We start from the raw sequence: 23058 nt of genomic DNA, 5'->3' as shown, positions 1-23058 counted from the left end.
TCTGCGTTTTTTTTTTGAAAAAAAGGGCATTTTTGGAAAAAAAAAATTTGGGGGCTACTTGGTCCACATTAAATATTTATAAACCTAAGACAGAAAAATAAATAATGGGTCAGATTAAAAGCTTGTTGTTGTGACCACGGACCGCCATGTCGAATTGTCAAGAAAATTATCAGAGAAATAACAATAGTAATAATAAAAATAATAAATCAATTAAGTCTATTAAACATGACAAGGTCAAATTCTAGTACCTCAATTATTATATTATAAAAGTAATTAATTTTCAGTTAAATTATAATTTTAGATGCAAATTAGTTTAATTTTATTTTTATTTCTCTGACTTTAATGTTAAATTGTTAAATGGTATTGAAACTTTAAAATTTAAACTTATTAATACCAATTTCCATTCAGCTTTTTATTTTAATTTTTTTAAAAAATAAAAATTATAAAATAAAAGCATTAATTTTTTATTTTTTTTAAAAAAATTTACATAATATTTTCTTTAGAAATTAAAATTTTTGGATTCCATCTCCTTCCATTTTAGTCCATATATATATTTTTGATAGTATATTCACAAAAATATTATTATTATTTACCCAAATTAAAAAATAAAAAAAAAGAAGGAATAATTGGAATTGAAAAACCTAAAATAATTATTTAATCTAAATTATATTATTGTTGTGATTTTTGGTAATTTCCAATGGGAAAAGCCATTCCCGAAATGGGTACCAAAAGCATTGGGCAAAAGAATGGTCCAAAATGGTGTGTCGTGTGGTGGTTAATGGCTATGTAATTAAAGCAATTCAAACCGACGTGGGCTCCATTGCCAATAATTCAACCTCAATTATTTTTTTAATTGGCTTTTTATTCAAATAAATATGTTAACTTAAATATAAAAATTTAAAATAAAAAACTGAATAATTAATGATGTAATAAGTATGTCACAACTCGTATTTTAAATAAAATTATAACTGACGTTTTTACTGTTTTTTTATAAATAAAATTTGTATGTGACAATTTAACCTATACTTTTTGATGCAACATCTTACCAAAGCTTCATTTTTTTTTATTCACAATTTTATAGTAAACTTTGAAAATAATTCATTATACTTTATAAATCTAAAAAAGAAAAAAGAAAAAAGAAAAAACATTAATTATTGATGTTTGAAATTTTACTTAATTTTTTCTATTATTATAAAATTCATAAATGATTAGCATCATTTATTATTATTATTATTTGGAAGAAAAATTAATATTTTTCGAAGGTATTTATTTATTTTTATTTAGGAATGAGTAGATTGTTTTTGGTACAAATACAAAGTATTTTAATTTATTCTCCAAAAAAAGCTCTCCTACAAATACTTAATTAATATTTAATTTTTTTTTAGTTCTGGGATGTAATTAATTGTCCATTGCTAAAATATAATTCAGGAATTAAATATTAAATTCGATTTTTTTATGTAAATTAGAGAATTATTAATTATTTGACACGTGTCTCACTACTCGTGGATTGCACGTGTCATACCTACCGCATTTTCACGTGCCAACCTGGCAAAGCTTCTATGAGTTCACGAATGGATGAGCTGACCAGTCCCCATTTAAATTTATTTACGTTGTCGCCCGAGAATTGTTCATTATTTACATATTTACCCAATGGAATAAAATTTATAACAAAAGTGCCCATAAAATTTGGTTGAATTAATTTGCTATAATAATTATTTTATTATTATTATTATGACATCTTCTTCTTTTAGAACACTCTCTGGTTCAAGCTTCTTTCTCTCTTTCTTTCTGCGTTTTCCTTCTCGCCTGGTTTCTTAATTCACACAAAACGCATTTTGGTCATTCATTGCGTGCATTCTTCAAATCTTTGCTACGAAGTTTTTGAATTGATTTTCAGTTCTCTTCTTCATTTAATCGATTTTGAAAACCTCTGTGGTATTGATTTCTCTCTGATCTGATATTGTTTTGCTAGCATCCTCCATTCAATTCAGTGTTCTTGAGAGATATTTCGAGTAATTTTTTGGAAGAAGAAAGCTGAGTTTAAAGAATCTGCATACCATTTCTTTTAATCGCCATTTCGTCGGCTTTATGCTACTTGGGAGCTTAAAGAAACCGATATTTCCTTTGATTCTGGTTGGTTGAGTTATTTTATTTCTCAGTTTAGTGAACAAGGTAGAGAGATTTGGGGTTACCGATTATAATCTGTGTAATTTCCTCCGTTTTCCGTTGATACTCAACGGAGGATTCTTCTTTATTGTCCTTCTTTTGGTTTAGATATAGAAATGTTGGGAACTGCGTTGCAGTTTGGGGGAATCAAAGGTGAGGATCGGTTTTATATTCCGGTGAGGGCACGGAAGATTTATAATCAGCAAAAGCCATCGAGGAGACCTACCAAGACCGATGAAACTGAGACTCCATCGAGTAAAGTTGTGGCTTCTACTACAACGCCTTCTAAGCCACTAACTCCTCAGTCTAAGAGCAACTTAGAGAGATTCTTGGACGCCACAAAGCCTTCAGTTCCAGCGCAGTACTTCTCCAAGGTAAATGTTAGAATCGAAGAAAGTTCATTACATATAAGCTTTTGATTGATTGCTGATGAAATTTGAGTTAATAACCAAGTTAGGATCATAATTCAGTTTGGTTTCTTTTAGCCCTTTAATGGTTTTCATTGCTATGAATTTGGGCGATATGAACTTGTAATCTTGTATTCTTTCCAGACAACTATGAGGGGTTGGAGGACTTGTGATATTGAATTTCAACCTTATTTCGTTCTGAATGATCTGTGGGAGTCTTTCAAGGAGTGGAGTGCATACGGCGCTGGAGTTCCTTTAGTACTCAATGGAGGTGACTCTGTTGTTCAATATTACGTTCCTTATTTGTCTGGTATTCAAATATATGGCGAATCTGCTGCATTGAGATCAGATTCTAAGTCCAGGTACTTGATCTGTGTTTGGAATATGTTAATTCATATTAGTACTTGTTTCCAATCTTTTATATGTGATCATGAACTTTTAGAACATTGATTTTACTCTGAAGGTGAAAATTTCCTTCTAATTAATCTTTCGTTATAATGGTAGGCTGGCTAATGAGGACAGTGATCTTGACTCTTCTAGAGATACAAGCAGCGAGGGAAGCATTGACTATGAATTTGGTAAAAGCTGTAACTTATCCAGAGAACAGTGGGTTCATCACCATTTAGCTTGTGATAGCGCTCTTACAATTAGAAAGACGTCTTTAAGAGATGAGCATAGCACAAGACAAGAAGGTTTTTCGAGTGACGATGGGGATGCAGAATATCCTCGGAGTGGTTTGCTCTTTCAGTTTCTGGAGCAAGATCTTCCTTATCAACGTGTACCGTTGGCTGATAAAGTTAGTGGTTTCTTATTAGTTCCTTTAGTAGTTATACTGTTACACGTTTTGCCATTTCGAGAACCGTATTAGTTTACTCGTACTGTTTATGTTATGACAGATATTTGATCTTGCTTACCAATTTCCTGGTTTGAAAACTTTAAGAAGTTGTGATATCCTGCCAGCCAGTTGGATCTCTGTAGCATGGTAAATATTTGCAGATTCAGTGTAATTTCTAGTTTTGTAAAACATGGTATTCATTCATCCACTGGAATTGTAGGTACCCAATATACCGTATACCCACTGGTCCCACATTGAAGGATTTGGATGCTTGCTTCCTAACATATCATTCCCTTTCCACACCCATAAGAGGTACTATGGCATTCTTAGTTTTCTTCTTGGTTTGTGCCTGTAGTCTTTGGTAATCTTCAAGATTTACGTTCACTAGGCCCCATTTACTCGTTTTGTCAACTGAATAAACCCGTTAATTTCGTTTTGTCACGAGCAGTCATAGCCAGAGTTCTTCCGACATTTCACTCTCATAAAAACATTGTTAATTAGTAGAGATAGTATTGCTCGTGTATCTTTCTAATTCTAGGCTCCTTTTTATGGGATTTTTTTTGGGGGGGGGGGGGGGGGGGGGGGATCAATGAAGTTTTATTTCTTCTCAAGTTCGAACTGACCAATAAATTCATTGCCGTTTACATATATGGAGATATATAGTGTTAAATCATGGATTGTGTACGATATCTCCATTAAGGCATTTGTGTTCATTCTTCATCTGTGTCCGCAGGTAAAAGTTTATTCAAGAAATTCAAGTAATTTTTCCTATTTTGTGTTCATTTTGGAGCTTATTCATTGCATTTGTTTTCTGCAAGTGTTGATCGTTTTCTTTGCTTCACAGGTAATGGACATGGTCAAGCACCAGCAATGATATATCCAAATGACAACGATGGTATCCCAAAGGTCTCCTTGCCTGTCTTCGGATTGGCTTCTTATAAGCTGAAAGGCTCAATATGGGCGCAAAATTGTGTCAAAGAGAATCAAATGGAAAATTCCCTCATGCAGGCGGCAGAGAAGTGGCTGAGGCGCCTTCAGGTCAATCAACCTGATTTTCAGTTCTTTGCATCGCATATGACATACTGGAGATGATAGGAAATGACTGAAAGCATGTCTCTACTTCCATTCTGCCCACTCGAACTGCCAAAATAACAAACTCGTGCTCTTATCGACTATTCGACCTGCACTCAATACTGGTAAGGATACATTTTGGTTTTGGGTGGTTTGTTCTTTTGGGGAGTACATTTCATGGAGGCAGTTAAGAAAAATATTCACACCAACTGGCTAAAAACATGTGGAAAATGGGGGAGGGAGTAATAAAACTATGAAATGGGAGGGCAAAAGCAACATGGAAAGTAATGGCAATCAAGATGAATGTTGCCCAAAGCATTATACACTGCCCTTGGAAACTTGTGATAGTCATCGTTTGTTGTCGTTGCATCGATATGGTCTTTAGTACGGTCTTTTGTGAACTTGAAGGAAACTTGTGAGAGTTGTCGTTTGTCATTGTCGTTGCATCGATACGGTCTTCAGTGTGGTCTTTTGTGAACTTGAAGGAGTACAAATTTGTATGTATATTACGTAAGATTTGATGTAAGGTATCTGTTTTAGATTCACACAAAGTATAGATTAAAGATTATACTTTTAGCATTTTATGTTTCCGAATATGGGCCATTCTGGATTGAACAAGGAACCATATTCTTCCCCATCCAACAATGGAGAATCAGTGTTCTTTTCCATTGGCAAACCAGATGCTTATTCTGTAAGGTTACTTTGTTTTTGACATTCTCACTAGTCTAGACCCAACAGTTTCTTGCCCAAAATGTTTAGTCATATGGACACAGAAGAAAGTTGAAGTGATATCGTTGTTGAGCACGTGGGGAAAGGAGTTCTAGGGTCAGAGGTGACTCACTCACTACAAGAGAAGGAAGACTCGAATTACTTTTTTGATTGAATATCTGAAGACGAATATTTTGTTTGAGATTAGAATCACTGTACAAACAATATCGATCATGTCGAATTTGAATAATTCTAAATATGCAATCTAAATTACTTACATTTTTCATGGCTTTATATATTATCAAAATTAAAATCCTTAACTTTCCACAGAGGCATTTCTCAATTATGACATATTAGGTTAGGTTGGTATATGTGCTTCGGTTGCAATGACTTCAAAATTTTGGTAACGTTCTTCTCTTCCCTTAATTCATAATTTTTGTTGTTGAATTAATCTCTCATGTGTCTGGATCGGAACCGTAGTGATGAACTTCTATAACTTCTTTAATTACATAGATAATAACTACTCCATCGCATTAAAAGAACTTATTAGTGACTCAGCTATAATAACTTTAAAGTTAAATTTGTCCGATTATACACGGGTCTACTTTAATAGTCTATGAGTTTGCCATTACTCTCTTTCTCTTAAACAAAATTTCCATTAATTTTATAAAATAATAAAAATGAAAAACATAAGATTATATAATTTTGTTATTTTCGGAATAATTAGCTCTGAAAGGGTTAAACGGCCTCCCGCGCCTGAAGTCGCTGCAAAAGCCTCTCGTTTGGAACCAGAACAACCTTAAACCCTAGAGGAAAGCCATGAATTGGTCACTATTGAGAAACGTCTCTCTCAGAGCTCGCAGTCATCTCCTTAATTCTCCCACTTACAGGTCCAATGTCGTTCCTCCACGCTTGCTCTCAGCCCCGGCGACGTCTCAATTCAGGCTCTTCTCCTCCGAGAACGATTTGCCGCCAAAGGAAGATTCAGGAAGTGTTTCCGAGGCGAATTTGGTGCCCACTCAGAAGAAAGAGATACCTTTGGACGTCCAAGATGTGAGCAATAAAGGTATTCTTTCCATGAGAACGCTCTGTTTGGCGATTGATTTCTGCGATTGAACTAAGCAATGTGAATGTGAAATTTTTAGTTTTTCTTTGTATTGTACTTTAGTATTTATAAAGTCGAAAGGTGAGGGGAATGATAGGTTATAATGTTAAATGCTTAGATCAAGCTGATTTTGTTTAACTGGCGTCTGCATCTGAAAAGTAGTCATCTCATTCAAGAGCTTGCACATCATTACACAGTACAAACAGTTTTGACTTGAGTTTTCTATATGATATAACGAGTCGAATTCGAGATTGACTGACATTTGAGTTTTTCATTTTTTTGCTGTAATTCATGTCTGAGCTTGTTATATTTGCTTAGAAAATTTTTTGGGTCTGACGTTGGTGCCGTGGTAAATTAGGGTTTTGTTCAATGCGACTTTAATACGAATCATGGGAGTTCCAAATTATAATGTTTTCCATTTGATCCATAAATTTTTTGCCCTCAGAATTGAAAATGCGGATAGATAAGTACTTCAAAGGTGACGAGGAGGCACTTCCATCAATTCTTGAAGCTATTCTTCAGAGGAAACTGGTTGGAAAGCATGAAGATACGGATGATGAACTTGTTGAAGAACTACAAATGCAGCCATTGGATGACGTCAAGGACAAAGAGTTTGAATCTGATTTTGAAGAATTGTATGAGACAGATGAAGAGATTGACAATCTTTATAATGCTAGGGATATAGTTATGAAAAAAATGGTAAAGAACGAATACTTCAACATGGATGACAAAAAATGGGATGAGCTTGTTGAGGATGGCATTAAGCATGGATTTCTGAAGGACACCAAGGAGTGTGAAGAGATTTTGGAGGATATGCTTAGTTGGGACAAGCTCCTTCCAGGTTTGCCCGTTTCCTTTACATGCTCGTTTCAGTTGGTATCACTCATAAGAAATTAGTGTGCAACATCATATTTCTTGTGTTATACTTGGCTTATTTCTTCATCCTGGATTGGTTTCTGACTTACGTCCCTTCTCTGCGTTCCTATTTCTCTTCCATACTATACTTTTGAAGCAAAAGGTTTTAAATGCAAGTTTATGGTGTTGTGTACGCTACCAATTTGTTTCTGGTGCTTCATATCAACTAATTGTAGCTTCATTTTGCATCTTATTTATTTAGTTATGATAGCTATTCATCGATATGATGATGAAGTTCTAAAGAACTATTTTCCATTTAGGCTGAAGATTTCAAACTGGCTCCGAAATGGTTGTTGTCATTCCTCTCTTTATGCCCAATTAGAAAATTTTCTTTGGATTCTATCTGCCGTATTAAGTCTCCTATAACAAAGAGTCCCCAAATAGAACTTAACTTTCTGTATATCTTAAACTTCTAATCAAATGCACCGAAAGATCTTTCATACCACTAGGCTTTGAGATATGGAGGAAAACAGATTTTCAAGAGAAAGAACACTGAGGAAAGCGGATTTTCAAGAAAAAGAACCCTTGGTGTCTGTCGTTTTCTAATGGTGTATCTATCGTTAAGCCATGTATGAAGTATCTATCACTTTCTTATTACAGGTGATCTATTGTCTCATGTATTACTTCTTGTCCTATTATGGTCGTACTAACTGGTTGGGAAATCATCCTTTCTCTTCTCGGAGTAAAGTCCACTATTTCTATTTTTGGTACTATTTATGAATTTGAAGTGCGAGACTTGCAAAATTTTATATCTTGTTTTCTTACCCCATTATTTAACATTTTGTCCAAACCTATGGAATTTCAAGCCTTGTGAGAAACAAGATTTGTTGTGTTAACTTGATTGATATAGTTGTCTAACTTGTGCAATAATCTCTACAATTGTTTATTTTGTGTTACATTCATGGTAACATTACCTTCATGAATAAATTCTCTTTCAATAAACTTTTTCCCATTTCTTGGTCATTAACTGTCCATTAGATGATATGAAGAAAAAAGTAGAAGCAAAATTCAATGAGCTGGGGGATTTGTGTGAAAAAGGGGAGCTTGAACCTGAAGAAGCTTACAATCTGTTTAAAGAATTTGAAGATCAGATGGTGATGGAATATGGAAAGATGATGGAGGCAGAAGGGCCCCCAAAGTTCGATGAAACCGATGTGCCAGATAATAAAAAGGACTTGGATGACCCGCCAGGTGAAGGCCCAATTCTTAGGTGGCAAACAAGGGTTGTGTTTGCACCAGGTGGGGATGCATGGCACCCCAAAAACCGAAAAGTGAAATTATCTGTTACTGTGAAGGAGCTTGGCTTATCAAAGTACCAATTCCGTCGACTGAGGGAGTTGGTTGGCAAGCGCTATCATCCTGGGAAAAATGAGCTTACCATTACCAGTGAGAGGTAAGGTCAACAGTTATATGCTTTAACCTTTAGTTCTGTTGATACTTCTAGTAGGACCATGTTTTTGGTGTTCGACACATCTTAGTAGGACAAAAGAATGCATCTGGCATTTCTAATAGAGATGCCAATTTCTTGTGACACAAAATAAATAGGACAGATCGTCACATTTTGTGCCCCGGAATCTTGACCACGAACCCCAGTCAGATCTTGCTGAACTTTCGCAGTCTATGTCATGATTTGTCTGAGTTTACCTTTCATTATTTCTAACTTCGATTGTACTTCTCAGGTTTGAACACAGGGAGGAAAACAGAAAGGATTGCCTCAGGACTCTTTTTTCTCTAATTGAGGAAGCTGGAAAAGCCAACAAGCTTGTAGAGGATGCTCGAACTTCATATGTGAAGGAGAGGCTGCGGGCGAACCCCCAGTTTATGGAGAGGCTGCGTGCCAAGAAAATGGGTTCGCAAGTATCAAGCAGCCCTTTACCTGCTTGATTGTTTTACTTCTGATGCTGTTGAAAAGAAAACTACTGATTTGGTAAAACGTTTCTGGATATGATGTCTCCTCCAGTGATTGGTAATGTTTAAAATATTTTCTTTACCTAATTAGTTTTCACTATTTGGGGCAATGACAGAGAAAAAGGAACACTTGGAAGTTCAAAATAGTAGATTTTGTATACAACCATAAGGTGATATTTGTTACCAAAGTTTTCCCTTTGAATTACCCTTTTTGGTTGGAAATCTAGACTTCTTTCTTCTTCAAAAAGCTTTATTTTGGGATAAACATCAAACCTTGTTTAGCCTTAAACAGAGGGAAAGTAGAGATGTGTAGCTATAATAAGTAACCTTTGGTTGAGATTAGCGAAATGAAAAATTGATTGCAGAAATTCGTAAGCTACTAATTTGCCATGTTCTATGGTGATAATGCCCAATCGATCCCACGTAGTTTGGAAAGAGGAACAAAACATCTTTTATAAGGTGTGGAAAACTCCCTCTAATAATAGATGTGAGGTTGGAATTAAAGGACAATGAATAAGAGGTTCCCAAGCGAGGAATTAAGTCATTTCAATAACATCTATCTCCAAAAACTGTCATTTTTCATATTTTATTTATTAATTCGGGTTTTATTTATTTATTAAGATTTATCATAGAAGTATTCAACCTAAATTCTTGAATCACATATTCGAACTCTTGACTTCTAAGATGATAATTGATACTTTATCTATTGAGTTATCTTTCGAGAGAAGAAATTGTTTGTTTATTCTAAGCGTGAAGAACAATCAATGAATCTAATAATTAGTATCAAAGACTTCATTCTTTCAAATATATATATATATATATATATATATATATATATATATATATATATATATATATATATATATATATATATACATATATACATATATATTTGATCCACAAAGAGTAATAGTGTAGAGCATAAAATTTTCAATGATACCCGTCGTTCATTTCTCAGTTCAAAGCACAAGATACATCAACGAGAATAGAGTTGCTTGCATTATTCATATTCAATGGAATGACATGAATACTATTAAGTATAGCTTAAAAATGATTTGGGGAAGAAGGGGAAACAAAACAAAACACAACACATTTTTCTTGTCTTACCTGATGATTAGCGCGTTCTTCCTATGAGTTGCTGATCTGCTGCTGTGTACCATCTGCAGGAAGAAGCCTAGAAACATCTGATAGAGCCACCGCTGCTGCCTGTGTCATAGCTTGGTACTGAGAAGCCATCAGGGTAGCCGCCGGGATGTTCTGCACTGGAGCATTAGTGTAATCAAAACCGTAATTAGCAGTGCTCGACGGAGCGGGAGTAACTGCTATAGACTGAGATGGATAGTTCATTTGGGGAAGACCCATGTAAGGTTGCTGGAACTGGTTGTGAGGAACCTGTAATAAGGGAGAAGGAGTCGATGTCACCACAGTTCTGTACACGCTCCCTGCCATTTCAGGCATGGCTGCTGTAACTTTCTGAGGATACAGGGACGGTTGATTACTATCATTATAGATAACCGAGGAAGGGACAATGGCAGGACTAGCAGATGCCTGCCAGTTGGGTGCAGCCATTGGAGTCTCAGCAGGACTAGATTGCACAGACATGTTGTAGGTTGGTTGAGACTGCGTAATCGGCATTAGATACACCGAGTATTGCTGATCGATTGGTTGATGATGTTGCTGTTGAGATGGTGTTTGAGTGTAAATAGGATGATAATACGATTGAACCGGGACGTGCCCGGCCCCTGCAGGGTGGTGGTGATGGATGTAATGGGTGGTGGTGTGGATGAATTGCTGCGGTTGTTGTGGCTGCTTCTGATCTAATTGTGATGTTAATACATAAGCAGGGTCATGGAGGTGTTGTTGAATTGGTACTTGTTGACTTGCCATGAAACCATCGCTTTCTGCGATGGGAATGGCTGGGACCGTGTTGTCTCTCATGATTTGATCTTGAAAATACATTGGTTTGGACTGAGAATTTGCAAATGTTATGCTACTTTCGCTGTTACAAACACCAAGAACCATTTTAGAATGAAGAACATGGTTTCCATTTTCAATTTTCAAGAACAAGTATGAATCAATCTTCAAACTATCAAGAAGACAATAACCAGAACTGCCATGGTGAAGATCAAAATAACAACAATCATACATGCTTCACAAGAGTAGCTATTAATGAACAATTTTCTACCGAGAACTAGGAAGCTCATAAGCTTAACACAGGATTTCTGAAAAACGAAGGGATCCAGAGAAGAAACAAGCAATTGGGAGAATATCAGAAAAAGCATTTTGAAAATCAAAACTCAGATTCCAGCTGAATGATTAATTTGCATCGGAGTAAGCAAAACCTGGCAGCAGAATCCGGCGACGGTAGACTAAAACCACCGCTAACGGCAGGATCAGCAACAGCCCTGTTTTGCAAGGTCTGCAATGGCAATGGAGGTTTCCGATACACCACCGTACCCATCTGGTCCGGTCTCTCGTTGTCGGGAAAAGCCCGATTAGCATTCGCATGATTTGAAATAGCACCTGATTGAATAGTTACGGCAGGAGCCAACGCCGTTGGAATTGGAGGTACGCCAAAATTCATCTGCCCAAACTGATCCTCCACTCCCGCCTTCGGATCTTGAACTCTGGCCTCCATCTCCTCTACATGGACGCGTATCGGCGGCAAGTTGGACATTGATGGTACAGAAGAAGACGAACCAAACGAAGAACCATTTTCCACAGCAGGAGAATCAGGAATCGATTGCACATCTTGGGCGGAATTACCGTTCGTCACAATCTGTTTGTCAATATGCCCAAGAGAATCGCGACCTTCATTTTCCAAATCATTACACGAATCACTCCCATGATCCGCGTCGATATTCACCATACACTCCATGGTAGCCGAATCGGATAGCCCTCTCGGAATCATCACAGCAGAGTTATTTAGGGCATCAACGAACCACGTTTCGTGTTTGGCATCGTCGAGCAACGAACCCATAGAAGCCACGGTTTCAGGCTTGGCGAAGAAGAGGAACAAACGGATTCGCAAAGGTTTTGGCGGCAAAGCCATTGCGATTCGGTCATATTCTTCGATCATGTTCTCCAGATCCTCATCCGTCGCGATTGAAATTAGGGAATCGAGATCTTCGTGAGGGAGCTGATACTTGAGGGTGAATGAGCGGCCATTAAGGAGGGTTCGGGAGAGGCGCATGCAGAGGTCGGAAAGAGCGAAATGACGGTCAACAATGACAATACGGGTCTCGCCGCCGACGTAGCAGAGGGTCCTATCGTGAGGACGAGGGATAATGTGGCCGCCATAGCTGCACATGAGGCGGAGCTTGGCGCCTGGAACTGGCGGGAGAGGGTCGTCCCAGTCGGCATTGTGGGACCGGGGTGAGGATTCTACGGAATCCTGATAGTTGTTGTGCTGCATGGAGGTCGCTGCAAAGTTAGCGGCGGCGGCCACGGCGGCCGTTGTCGCACCGGACGGTGGTGGTGGATCCATAATAGTCAACCACTAATGAATTCAATTTGTCTGATGGGAAATGGGAAATGGAATTTTGCTTTAGATTTGGATGAAACACTACCGTTTTAGTTTAATTTCCCCCTAAAAATTACCTTATTAAAACTTCTAAAATTGCCCATTCTTTTATTTTATTATTATTATTTTTTTAATTTTTAATTTTAAACTACTTTATATTATAATTTTATGGTATGATAATATTTCTTCATTTAAATATTTTTCTTTTTCATAAATTTGTGTAATTAATTCAGATAAAAAAAAATCCCTTAATTTTAATTTTTTTAAAAGAACTATTTTTAAATAGCACATAAAATTCTAATTAATTGATATAATTTTATTTTAATTAATTATTATATTTAAATTTTAGATAAAACGTTAGAATATATGTTGATTAAAGTTATATTTTCACTCCGAGGTTAGCTCATTTGGTTCCTAGTAACTCATGCGAAACTATTTTTTAATAAGTAAATACATTAATTTAATGCAATATCATATTAGTTTTTTTTAACATTTCCAATAAACTTATACATCGAGCTTAATTCTCGAGTGTCGATTAAGAACGACAATAATCTACATTTCACACAATACATGGTTCCATAGAATAGTTTCATTCGAGGTCGTGATAGAGGACATAACTTACAACCATCTTCACGGGGACAACAGGAAACATAAAGAGTTTAAAGAAAATTTGTTGATAATCAAGACCCTTACCTATCATGCACTGGATCTATCCGGTTACGAGGACCTATCGGTCAAAGAAACGTGGAGGTCCTAATGTCGAGGCAAGTCTCTACAAATGAGAAAGAAAAGTTAGGTAAGAAAGGACATTTATCTCGAACATAAGAACCCTAGAATTTGGGACGGTAATTAGGGTTATTAACCCTAAACTAAGCACAAAAATGAAGATGAATTACCATTATTGAGGCAGCATTAACTTGTGAGCAAAGCAAAGCATGATTGATTCATAAGTAGGTATGAAGGTGTTGAAGGGCAGCATAAACCCTAATTATAGGCTTCCTCCCATTTTCTTCAATAGCTCCACAACCTTCTTCTTCTTCTTCTTCTTCTTCATTAGTTCACCATCAACTTCACCATTATTTTCACTTCTCAGCCTGTCGTATCTTCTCCTACCCATTTCCATGCCCTTTCCCTTCTTTTTTTGGGGTCTCGGGTCTGGTTTGGGTTCGATTTTTTAGACAGCTGATAACATTCATTTGTATTTAATGGTCTAATTTCTTTTTAGCTTTCCTTAGCTAAAATAAAAATTTTGTAAACGATGTCTAAAAAACACTTTACAGTTAGTTTTAAATGAAAACCGTGCATATCGTAATTTTTAATAGTATTTATTAAAATATTATTGAATTTTAAAAAGTCTCATTAATAACTTTCTGTTTCAACAAAAGTTTAAAAATATTTTTGACTGGCACTGCTATATTCGGGAAATATCTATGAAATTTTTAAAGTGTCCCACTCCGACTAGTGCCTCTCACTATTCGGTAACTTGACTTTGATACCATTTGTAACAGTCCAAACCCAGTACTAGTAGATATTATCCACTTTAGCTCATTACATATCGTCGTTAGACTCACAGTTTTAAAACAAGTCTGCTAGGGAGAAGTTTCTACACTCTTATAAAAAAAAATGTTACGTTCTCCTCTTCAACTGATGTGGGACTCATAAGACACAAACTCAAAAGTTTCGAGATCGATAAATGATCGTTTTTTGCTATGCTTTGTACGTATAGATTGAGTACGACGTTGATGGCAAAGCATGTTCTTCGTCTCCAATATATGGGAATGGAAAAGGAAGAAGAGTATTGGTTGGAGAGGGAAACGAAACATTTTTTTATAAAGGTGTGGAAACCTCTCTCTAGTAGATGCGTTTTAAAATTGTGAGACTGATGGCGATATGTAATGAGTCAAAGTGGATAATATCTGTTAGTAGTAAGCTTGGGCTGTTACAAATGGTATTAAAGTCTGACATCGTGAGGTGTGCCCGTGAAGACGTTGGTTCCCGAGAGGATAAATTGTGAGATCCCACATCGGTTGGAGAGGGAAACAAAACATCTCCCTATAATACCGTCCACACACTTCTACATTGATTGAAACTTCATTAGGATGTGTTTCGATCCTTCGAGAGGTAAAAACAGCCTTGTAACGTTCAAATGAAGTTTGCAAGGTGATTTCAACACCTATCGAGACGTATCATAGCATTATAACGCTTACGAAGGCATTCTGATGCAAACTAGAGCATATTGGGACATACCGACCCAGTACAGTACTAACCAAGAACTCTTGAGTCCAACTGATGTTTCATGATGCAATCCCAAGCCTCAGAGACATCATCAGCATTCGCTGCTCGCTCATGCACACTTATTGACCATGAGTCAACTTTTATGATCGGAACATCCATCCATTTGAGTATTATTGAGACATGAACTTTCTCATGTCCATGTCGAGTCATTTATATATCAACCTCCGTCACAAACCCAAACTTTTGTTCCATATTCTTTTTCAATCATAAGCTTAATACATTTAGGGTTCATAATCTTAGGCTTGTAACAAACCTATACCAATAAACTCCAACATCAAAACCATAGGACTTTGCTAGAACACACATAATATTATGTAATGGATATCACTCAAGTATGATAGGCTTACAAGGTGGTATCATCAGCAAGCTTGAATGGTACCATGTGAAGCAATGAGTTTGGTAGCTTTTGTGCAACCATTATATGAAAGAGGCCCATAACCCCAACGTGGTTCTGTGCAGGCTCATATTTAGATATAAGACTCAACATTTCTCCTTTATTGATTTTGACAGAGCCTGGCTGTGGATAACAAGTTGACATTCCAACCACATATCCATCTTCATTCCCTATTTCACTTCCATGTCCATATATCGGAGACGAAGAACATAACAGCCTTCCGTCCTGATACACGTTACGTTCATTTTCGTTAAGTTTAATCCCTATGCTTTCAGGTTTAGAGGCGTAAACGACATAACCATAAAGAAACGACACAAAAAGATTACCTCTCCATAAAGCATTGAGCCAATGGCACCAATATGAAGATGAGCCATCCCATATATGAGATAGCCACTGCTGGGAGAGATTAGCCTCACCATTTTGGTAGCTTTACATTCATCATCAGGCTTGTTTGTAGGGGAGCAAGCCTCTACGTTATACTCCACCTATACAAAAACCCGAAAACAATAGCTAGGTTTAAGGTCCCGTTTGATAACTAGTTTTTTGAAAATAGAAACAACGATAAAACGAAGTTGAGTGGGCTGAAGACATTCTAGCTACTCAGTAACACGGATACTTTCAGTCCTGCTTGAACGAAAGAAATGGAAACTTTATCGAACACGCCTTATATATTAATCTCACTAAATCATCAACATTTCACTAATAGACCAAGTTCACCACTAGCAAATAGTCCGTTGTGGCCGGTTACGTATCGTCGTTAGCCTCATGGTTTAAAATGCGTCTACTATGAAGAGGTTTCCACACCCTTATAAGAAATGTTTCGTTCCCCTCTCCAACCGATGTGAGATCTCACAATCCACCCTCTTAGGGGTCCAACGTCCTCACTGGCACACAACCCCATGTTTGCCTCTCATACCATTTGTAACCGCTCTAATCAACTGCTAGAAAATATTGTTTACTTTGACCTGTTACGTATGGATGTCAGTCTCACAGTTTTGAAATGTGTTTACTAGGAAGGGTTTCACACTCTTATAAGGAATAGTTTGTTCCCCTCCTCTCCAACTAATGTGGGATCTCACAATCCACCCTCTTGGAGGCCCAACCTTGTTGGCACACCATCCTTGCAACAACCCAAGTCCACTGCTAGTAAATAATGTCCGCTTTAGTCCGTTATATATGACCGTCAGCCTCACAGTTTTTAAATGCATCTAGAGGTTTCCACACCCTTACCAGGCGTTGGCACACCGCCTAGTGCTTGGCTCTAATACCATTTGTAACAGCCCAAGTCTACCCGCTAGTAAATATTGTCCATTTTGGTCCGTTACGTATGACTGTCAATCTCACAAGTATACTAGGTAGAAAGAGGGAATTAGTGGACTTACAAGACAATTGTGTTCTTCGGGAGCTCCAGTGATGCCTGTCAATGGATTCCAAGTATCAGTGACATGAAATATATAGACCTTTAGGGGAATCACAAGATCATCATCCCAATCCATCCACTTCACAGTATATCTCACATACAAACTCCTTTCTTCTCCTCCCTCATAACTTTCCCTCAGTTTACACTTAGTTTTATCATAACAACATCTCAAACCTCCTTTATAATCTACTTCCAATGCCATCCCAACCTCATCCTTCGTAACATTATACAAATGGCGTTGACACTCAATGCATCCCAGTCTGTCCTCCACGCCCCGAGTATCAATGGCATGGAGATTTAATACCCATTTTTCTTCATACCCTAAAGGAACTTCCACTTCATTCCCAACTTCAATTCCATATGGGTTCGGAAGAAATGAGGATGTTCTTCTTGAATCAGCCCCTGTCCCATAAAATTGTGGAAAAACATGTTTTTGGCACACTCCATTGTTTCCCGCAATCATGAAATTTGGTTCATTAATTTGAGTGAATGAAACGTTTGTATTGGGATCTTTTGCATCTTTGTGTTGATAATACCTGTTAAGAACGAGAAACAAAAGTGGAATCGAAAGTCTAATATTCATTAATGTTCACAAGATTTAAATAGAATACCAGCTATGAATTACCTGGAGATTGCCCAGTGGTGCAAATACGTTTCAAAGAGCGGGACAGGGTTGCTTGCGTCGTCTACAACTTCAACGTCGAAGCCCTTCAGGGCAATATGGGCTTTGGGAAAGTTGGTGCTGTAGTAGAATCTCTCGACCACTGAACCAGGCGTCATGGTGAATAATGGGGTGAGAAAAGATTTGGTTTTGATGGCTTGATTCTTGTTTATTACAGCGGTGTTCAAACGTGGGATCATTGCCATTATGAGTGCAACGGAGAGTAAGCAGCAACAATGGCGCCACATTTTCCTTTGGAGAAAATGGTTAAAAAGCTATTGAGAGAAAAACTTGACGGAGTAAAAAACGGCCCAAGAAAACTTCGAAAGAAAATAACCAAAAACAAAGGTATTTGTGCTCGAGACACGATTAATTATTTCTCATTCAGTTGAATATTTAAATAACAAATTTAATCATAAAAATGAAAAGCAATGGACAACTTAACTTAATTAAGAACTTCGACCCCACGTGGACTTCCCACCCACTATAATTGTGTGGGTTTAACAGAAAAGATAGTTACCTAAAAACTAAGAATGAATTTCAACCTAGTGATTTACTTAACAGGAAAAAAGTTGAGACTATGTGGAGAGGAGGGGCGGCCGAGTGGGTGCCGGCCTCATAGCCGAGGAATGGAACAGGGTGGGCATGAGTCGGTGAAAGATGGTTGGTGTCACTAATAATTTTCTAAAAATTATGATCAATCTCTAAATCAGTCAATGTGGAACTCCCTTTGAGTCGTGTGGAGCCTCTCCCCTTAATAAAAGTTCAACTCATTCTCCGGAGTCTTCGAACAAAGTACATCTTTTGTTCGACACTTGAATCACTTTTGACTACACTTTTGAGTCTCACAACTTTTTTGTGCGACATTTGAGGATTGACATGTCTAAGTTAAGGGCATGACTCTGATACTATGTTAAGAACCAAAACTCTCTACAATGGTATGATATTGTTCACTTTGAGCATAAACTCTCATGGTTTTGCTTTCCAGTTTCCCAAAAGACCTCATACCAATATAGATGTATTCTCAATATTCAGCTCGCCTTTTTTGTTTTTTGGAAATCGAGTTGGGTGGGCCCCTCCTTCCTCTTGAATGCTTTAAATGAATACTTTTTCTATCTAATAAAGTAGATTGAATTATTCCCATAAGTGTCAAATGGTTTGCCGAACATACTTGACCGTTTATATATTGGGTCAATCCGACTAACTCAAAAATAGGGTTACAATCTCTTTCAACCTTACCTAAGATTATTACGAAGATTAAGAATATTTGAGATTTGTAACCAATGTTAGTAATGTGTTAGACTTGTGAATATTTAATATTTGAGTTTTGATGAAATTTTAGTTATTGATATAATATGTATGGTTGATAAATATAATCTTTTTTTAAAAAAAAATCTCAACAACTCAATCCAATACAGACTTTCGGGTTGGGTTGTGAACTATATTTGAGTTGTTCGAGTTATCAACCCAACCAACCCACAAATTTTCTCAACTCAGCCCAAGGAAACGAGTGTACACCCTCGATATGAAGCTTTCATCAGACGAGATTTAGTTAGATTTTGAAGAACGCTGAAGGATCAAATTATGAAAAGTTAAAAAGGACTAAAACAATATCTAAACCTAAAAGAAGTCCATGAAGAGAATTAAATCTTTAAAATCTTTTGAGAACATTTGCGTTCAAATAGATACAAAGCTTCAAAATTCGAAACGATTTCAACATGATTAAGAACACTTTTTGTTGTTCGGAAGCTTATAAACACTACTTTTCCACTTATAAGTTTCTTTATCTCGTTCGTTGGAGTTCTATCAAAATCTAAGCTCGTAGCTTCTCGTAGAGCCTTCTGCACGGGAATTATATTAGGTTGAGTTGATTGGACTTAGGCTGCAAAGAAAAAGGTTAGGTGAATAGAAAGGGGACTAGACATGTCTTGGAAGAGGTATCAATCTATCTATCTATGATGCATACCAATTTTGAATGTGTAGACATCCAGAATGGGAAAGCAAAGGCCCTTATCAACAACTCAAATCCATTGCTTCCCAACACCGATTTGTAAGAGAATAGTGTGAATGTTTGGAGTGAGGAATCAAATTTTAAGTGTCACTGACCCGATTTTCAAGCTTCGAAAATCAGACCGTGAATCAAAAGACGAAATCGAAAACAAACAAAAAAGAAAAGAAAATAAGAGTTAAAGAAAAGAAGAGTAAAATACAAAAAAATATCATTCAATTAAAACAAAAGAAAGAGAAGATTTGTTTCGAAAATATTACCAATGAAATTGCTATGTAAAAATGAAATACAAAAGACTATAAATATGAAAACGGACAAAGAACTCTAAAAGACCGACAAGGGACTGACGCTTCGGAACGACACCCCTCTGTGACAGTACAAAACACCCCCCTTCACCTCGACCGGTACTTGAAAAAAAAGGGGGGGGGGGGGGGGGGGGGGGGGGGGGGGGGGGGGGGGGGGGGGGGGGGGGGGGGGGGGGGGGGGGGGGGGGGGGGGGGGGGGGGGGGGGGGGGGGGGGGGGGGGGGGGGGGGGGGGGGGGGGGGGGGGGGGGGGGGGGGGGGGAAAGAGGTGAGTATAAAAATATACTCAGTAAGCAACCTACTTGTAGGCTCTTTTCGCATCCTTATCTTGGTAGGTATCCACGGTCTCTCTCGGGTTTCTAAGGAGAGTGATCTAAGCTGCAACTCTCGTTTCTGTATCTTAGGAGGCTTGCCCATCTTAAGCAGTGATATGATTAGTGTCCTGAGGTGAGGCGCGACCTCATAAGTAAATCTGAGGGGATCGTATGGCTGGATCTGAATACGTAACTCTCTCTGAACATCATCCATGGAGGTTAGCTGACGACCCTCACACAGAACCATACATCCACTAAACGGGGTGCAACCCCCTATGTGTCGGTCAGCTACTGAGTCATCCTAGGTGGCTCCATGTCCCCCTCTCAGGGACGGGTTTCTACGGCCCAGAAGTCCTGTTCAGAAGACCCTTAGCTATCACCACTAGGGCTGGGCACCTGTCACACTTCCCTATCCGGATCTGCAAAGCTCAACGATCACCGTACCGGAGCTCTGTCTCGACGGTATGGTATCGGAGGAGAGAGGAAAGTGGAGGTTTTGATGACACTATCTACACTGCTCAACTCTAGCGGGCTACCTACAGTTACCGTGGTGACCTATTATTCTAGGGTGAAACTTGGTGGCTTAGACTTGGATTCATGTATCTCAAGGATTCTCATGCCTGGTCTCACAAACCTATCGGGTTTGAAATTCTGGGCTCTGGATCCGCCGGTAATCATTTCGCGGGCCTAATTGCACGGTATTCTAGAGGTCCCCCAATCTAGGGTCTCATCTAGCCTACTTAGTCACAAGCACCCTAATCTAAGCTCGTAATTTCTTCCTATTCATCAAGAAAGATACCACGTTAATGGGAATATTAACAAACATGCTCAACGGGAAGATAACGTCCATCTTTACTCGGAGCGCAGATTTCACAAGTTTCTCATCCTCCTCATGCATACATAATTTATCAGAATCTCAATCAAACAGATTTAATAAACATTTCATATCTAGCTTTCCTTAATCACTTCATTTTCGCAATTTCCATACTAATATACTAGGTCCGGCTAGCTAAGTTAATGGGTGGTAGCATGCATGCTTATTCCTAGCGGTTCCTACAAGTACTGCTCATGGGAATCCAAATGCCTACTTGTTTGGCTGAAGCGTGCCTTCCCGAGTTCGAGTTTTTTTAACGGAATGGATTCCAACAATTCTGTAATTTCCTTCACAGGTCCTAATTCACACATTAATAAGGTCAGCATCAAAATCGGGGCGAAAAACAAGCCAACAGAGACCGAATGGGAAGAAAAACGGTGCCTCACGCGCCATGGAGGGTCACTACGCGCGCATGCCCACACGCTGCTTCCCGAGCAGGCGCCGGATCGGGCGCTTCGAGTGCGGCGCGGATCGGGCCGGCCGAATCCGCGCGCCTGACGCGTGTCCGCTGCCGGGGGAGGACACGCCTCACCAGCCGGTGATCGACTCATGTCGTTCACTGGTTCCGCCACTCTCCTCCGCACGCCGACCGACGGGCGGCGGCCTCCACCCTCTCTCCTGCGTTTTTTTTTTCTTTTCCATTTTCCAAGTCTATTCTGGTTTCGATCTATTTTCTTCCGATTTTTTTATCTTCCATTCCGTAATCCAATTAGACAAATTTTCTTCACGAACCTTGTAGGTCTCATATTCTACACCTTAATAGACACGTTTTAAAACCGTGAAGCTGACGATGATACGTAATGGGTCATAGCGGACAATATCTACTCACATCGGTTAGAGAGGGAAACGAAACATTTCTTATAAGGGTATGAAGATCTCTCCATAGTAGACGCATTTTAAAACCATGAGGCTGACGACGATACGTAATGGGTCATAGCGGACAATATCTACTCACATCAGTTAGAGAGGGAAACGAAGCATTTCTTACAAGGGTGTTAAGATCTCTCCCTAGTAGATACGTTTTAAAACTATGAGGTTGACGGTGATACGTAATGGGTCATAGAAGAGAATATCTACTCACAAAGGTTGGAGAGGGAAACGAAACATTTCTTTATAAGGGTGTGGAGACCTCTCCCTAGTAGACGCGTCTTACAACCATGAGGCTGACGGTGATACGTAATAGATCATAGCGGACAATATCTACTCACATCGGTTGGAGGGGAATGAAACATTCCTTATAAGGGTGTGGAGACCTCTCCTTAGTAGATGCGTCTTACAATCGTGAGGCTGACGGTGATATGTAATGGATCATAGCAGACAATACCTACTCACATCGATTGGAGAGGGGAACGAAACATTCCTTATAAGGGTGTGGAAACCTCTCCCTAATAGATGCGTTTTAAAACCGTGAGGCTAACCGCGATACGTAATGAGTTTGTTTTGTTTATTTTAGTAAGGTATGAGTGGCACTCACTGTCAAGGGCCATAGAGTGAGTCAATAATGAATGTGAAAGTGGGGTGTCGACACGTGTTATGTTGGAGGTTTTCCATCGTCGTCTTCCTCCTTTGGTAATGTGAAAATGACAGCACCGCCCCATTTGAAAGCTCCTCACTTTATTCAGTAAGCTGTGATTAATAGAAGGACAACAGATAAGAAATGTGTGTTGAGGGATGCCTTTCAATCTTACCTTTTGTTCTTTCACCTCCCAACTTGCTCCATACGAATTTAGCTTGATACCCAAATGGGCGTTGTTCCACTGGAGGAGCATCATAATATGTCAAAAGAATATATGTTTCTTCTCATTATCCCTTACGTTTTTAGGTTTACTCGTGGCTTAATAGCTTCTCGAGACTAAGAATGTACATTTGTGGCCAGTCGAGATCCTCATCAGTTATAGAGGGGACGAAACATTCTTTAAAACAACGTGGAAATGTAATAGTCCAAGCCCACTACTAGCCGATATTGTCTTCTTTGGGCTTTCCTTTTCGGGTTACCCCTTAGGGTTTTTAAAACACGTATGCTAGGAAGAGGTTTCCACACCAATCGACTGGGATCCCCCAATATGTTTCGTTCTTTTTTCCAACTTATGTGAGATCTCACAATCCACCTCACTTCGGGGTCTAGAATCCTCACCTATTCTCCAATCGACG

At 38.3% G+C, this 23058-nt stretch overlaps 4 protein-coding genes across 4 annotated transcripts; 2 read left to right on the top strand and 2 right to left on the bottom strand.

Moving 5' to 3' along the window:
• Positions 1-1750: 1750 nt before the first annotated feature.
• LOC111484983 lies at positions 1751-5155 on the top strand. The gene is made up of 6 exons (XM_023131668.1): positions 1751-2540; positions 2718-2935; positions 3078-3369; positions 3470-3555; positions 3629-3720; positions 4253-5155. Exons 1-6 carry the CDS (start codon positions 2283-2285, stop codon positions 4498-4500), a joined length of 1194 nt encoding a protein of 397 aa, XP_022987436.1. The 5' UTR covers positions 1751-2282; the 3' UTR covers positions 4501-5155.
• A 753-nt stretch (positions 5156-5908) lies between these two features.
• Positions 5909-9357, top strand: LOC111485553. The gene is made up of 4 exons (XM_023132471.1): positions 5909-6253; positions 6738-7133; positions 8186-8600; positions 8887-9357. Exons 1-4 carry the CDS (start codon positions 6007-6009, stop codon positions 9089-9091), a joined length of 1263 nt encoding a protein of 420 aa, XP_022988239.1. The 5' UTR covers positions 5909-6006; the 3' UTR covers positions 9092-9357.
• A 671-nt stretch (positions 9358-10028) lies between these two features.
• Positions 10029-12686, bottom strand: LOC111485749. The gene is made up of 2 exons (XM_023132770.1): positions 11458-12686; positions 10029-11114 (listed from the first exon to the last, which is right to left on the bottom strand). The coding sequence occupies exons 1-2, from the start codon at positions 12600-12602 to the stop codon at positions 10244-10246; spliced, it is 2016 nt and encodes a 671-aa protein (XP_022988538.1). The 5' UTR covers positions 12603-12686; the 3' UTR covers positions 10029-10243.
• A 2378-nt stretch (positions 12687-15064) lies between these two features.
• On the bottom strand, positions 15065-17746 carry LOC111485742. The gene is made up of 4 exons (XM_023132761.1): positions 17373-17746; positions 16710-17283; positions 15654-15812; positions 15065-15552 (listed from the first exon to the last, which is right to left on the bottom strand). Exons 1-4 carry the CDS (start codon positions 17654-17656, stop codon positions 15277-15279), a joined length of 1293 nt encoding a protein of 430 aa, XP_022988529.1. The 5' UTR covers positions 17657-17746; the 3' UTR covers positions 15065-15276.
• Between the last annotated feature and the right edge of the window lie 5312 nt (positions 17747-23058).

The sequence above is a fragment of the Cucurbita maxima genome, unplaced genomic scaffold (genome assembly GCF_002738345.1).
Source record: "Cucurbita maxima cultivar Rimu unplaced genomic scaffold, Cmax_1.0 Cma_Scf00010, whole genome shotgun sequence".
Lineage (NCBI taxonomy): Eukaryota > Viridiplantae > Streptophyta > Magnoliopsida > Cucurbitales > Cucurbitaceae > Cucurbita > Cucurbita maxima.
Note: the sequence above shows the minus strand (reverse complement) of the source record. Positions and strands in the feature narration are given on the sequence as shown.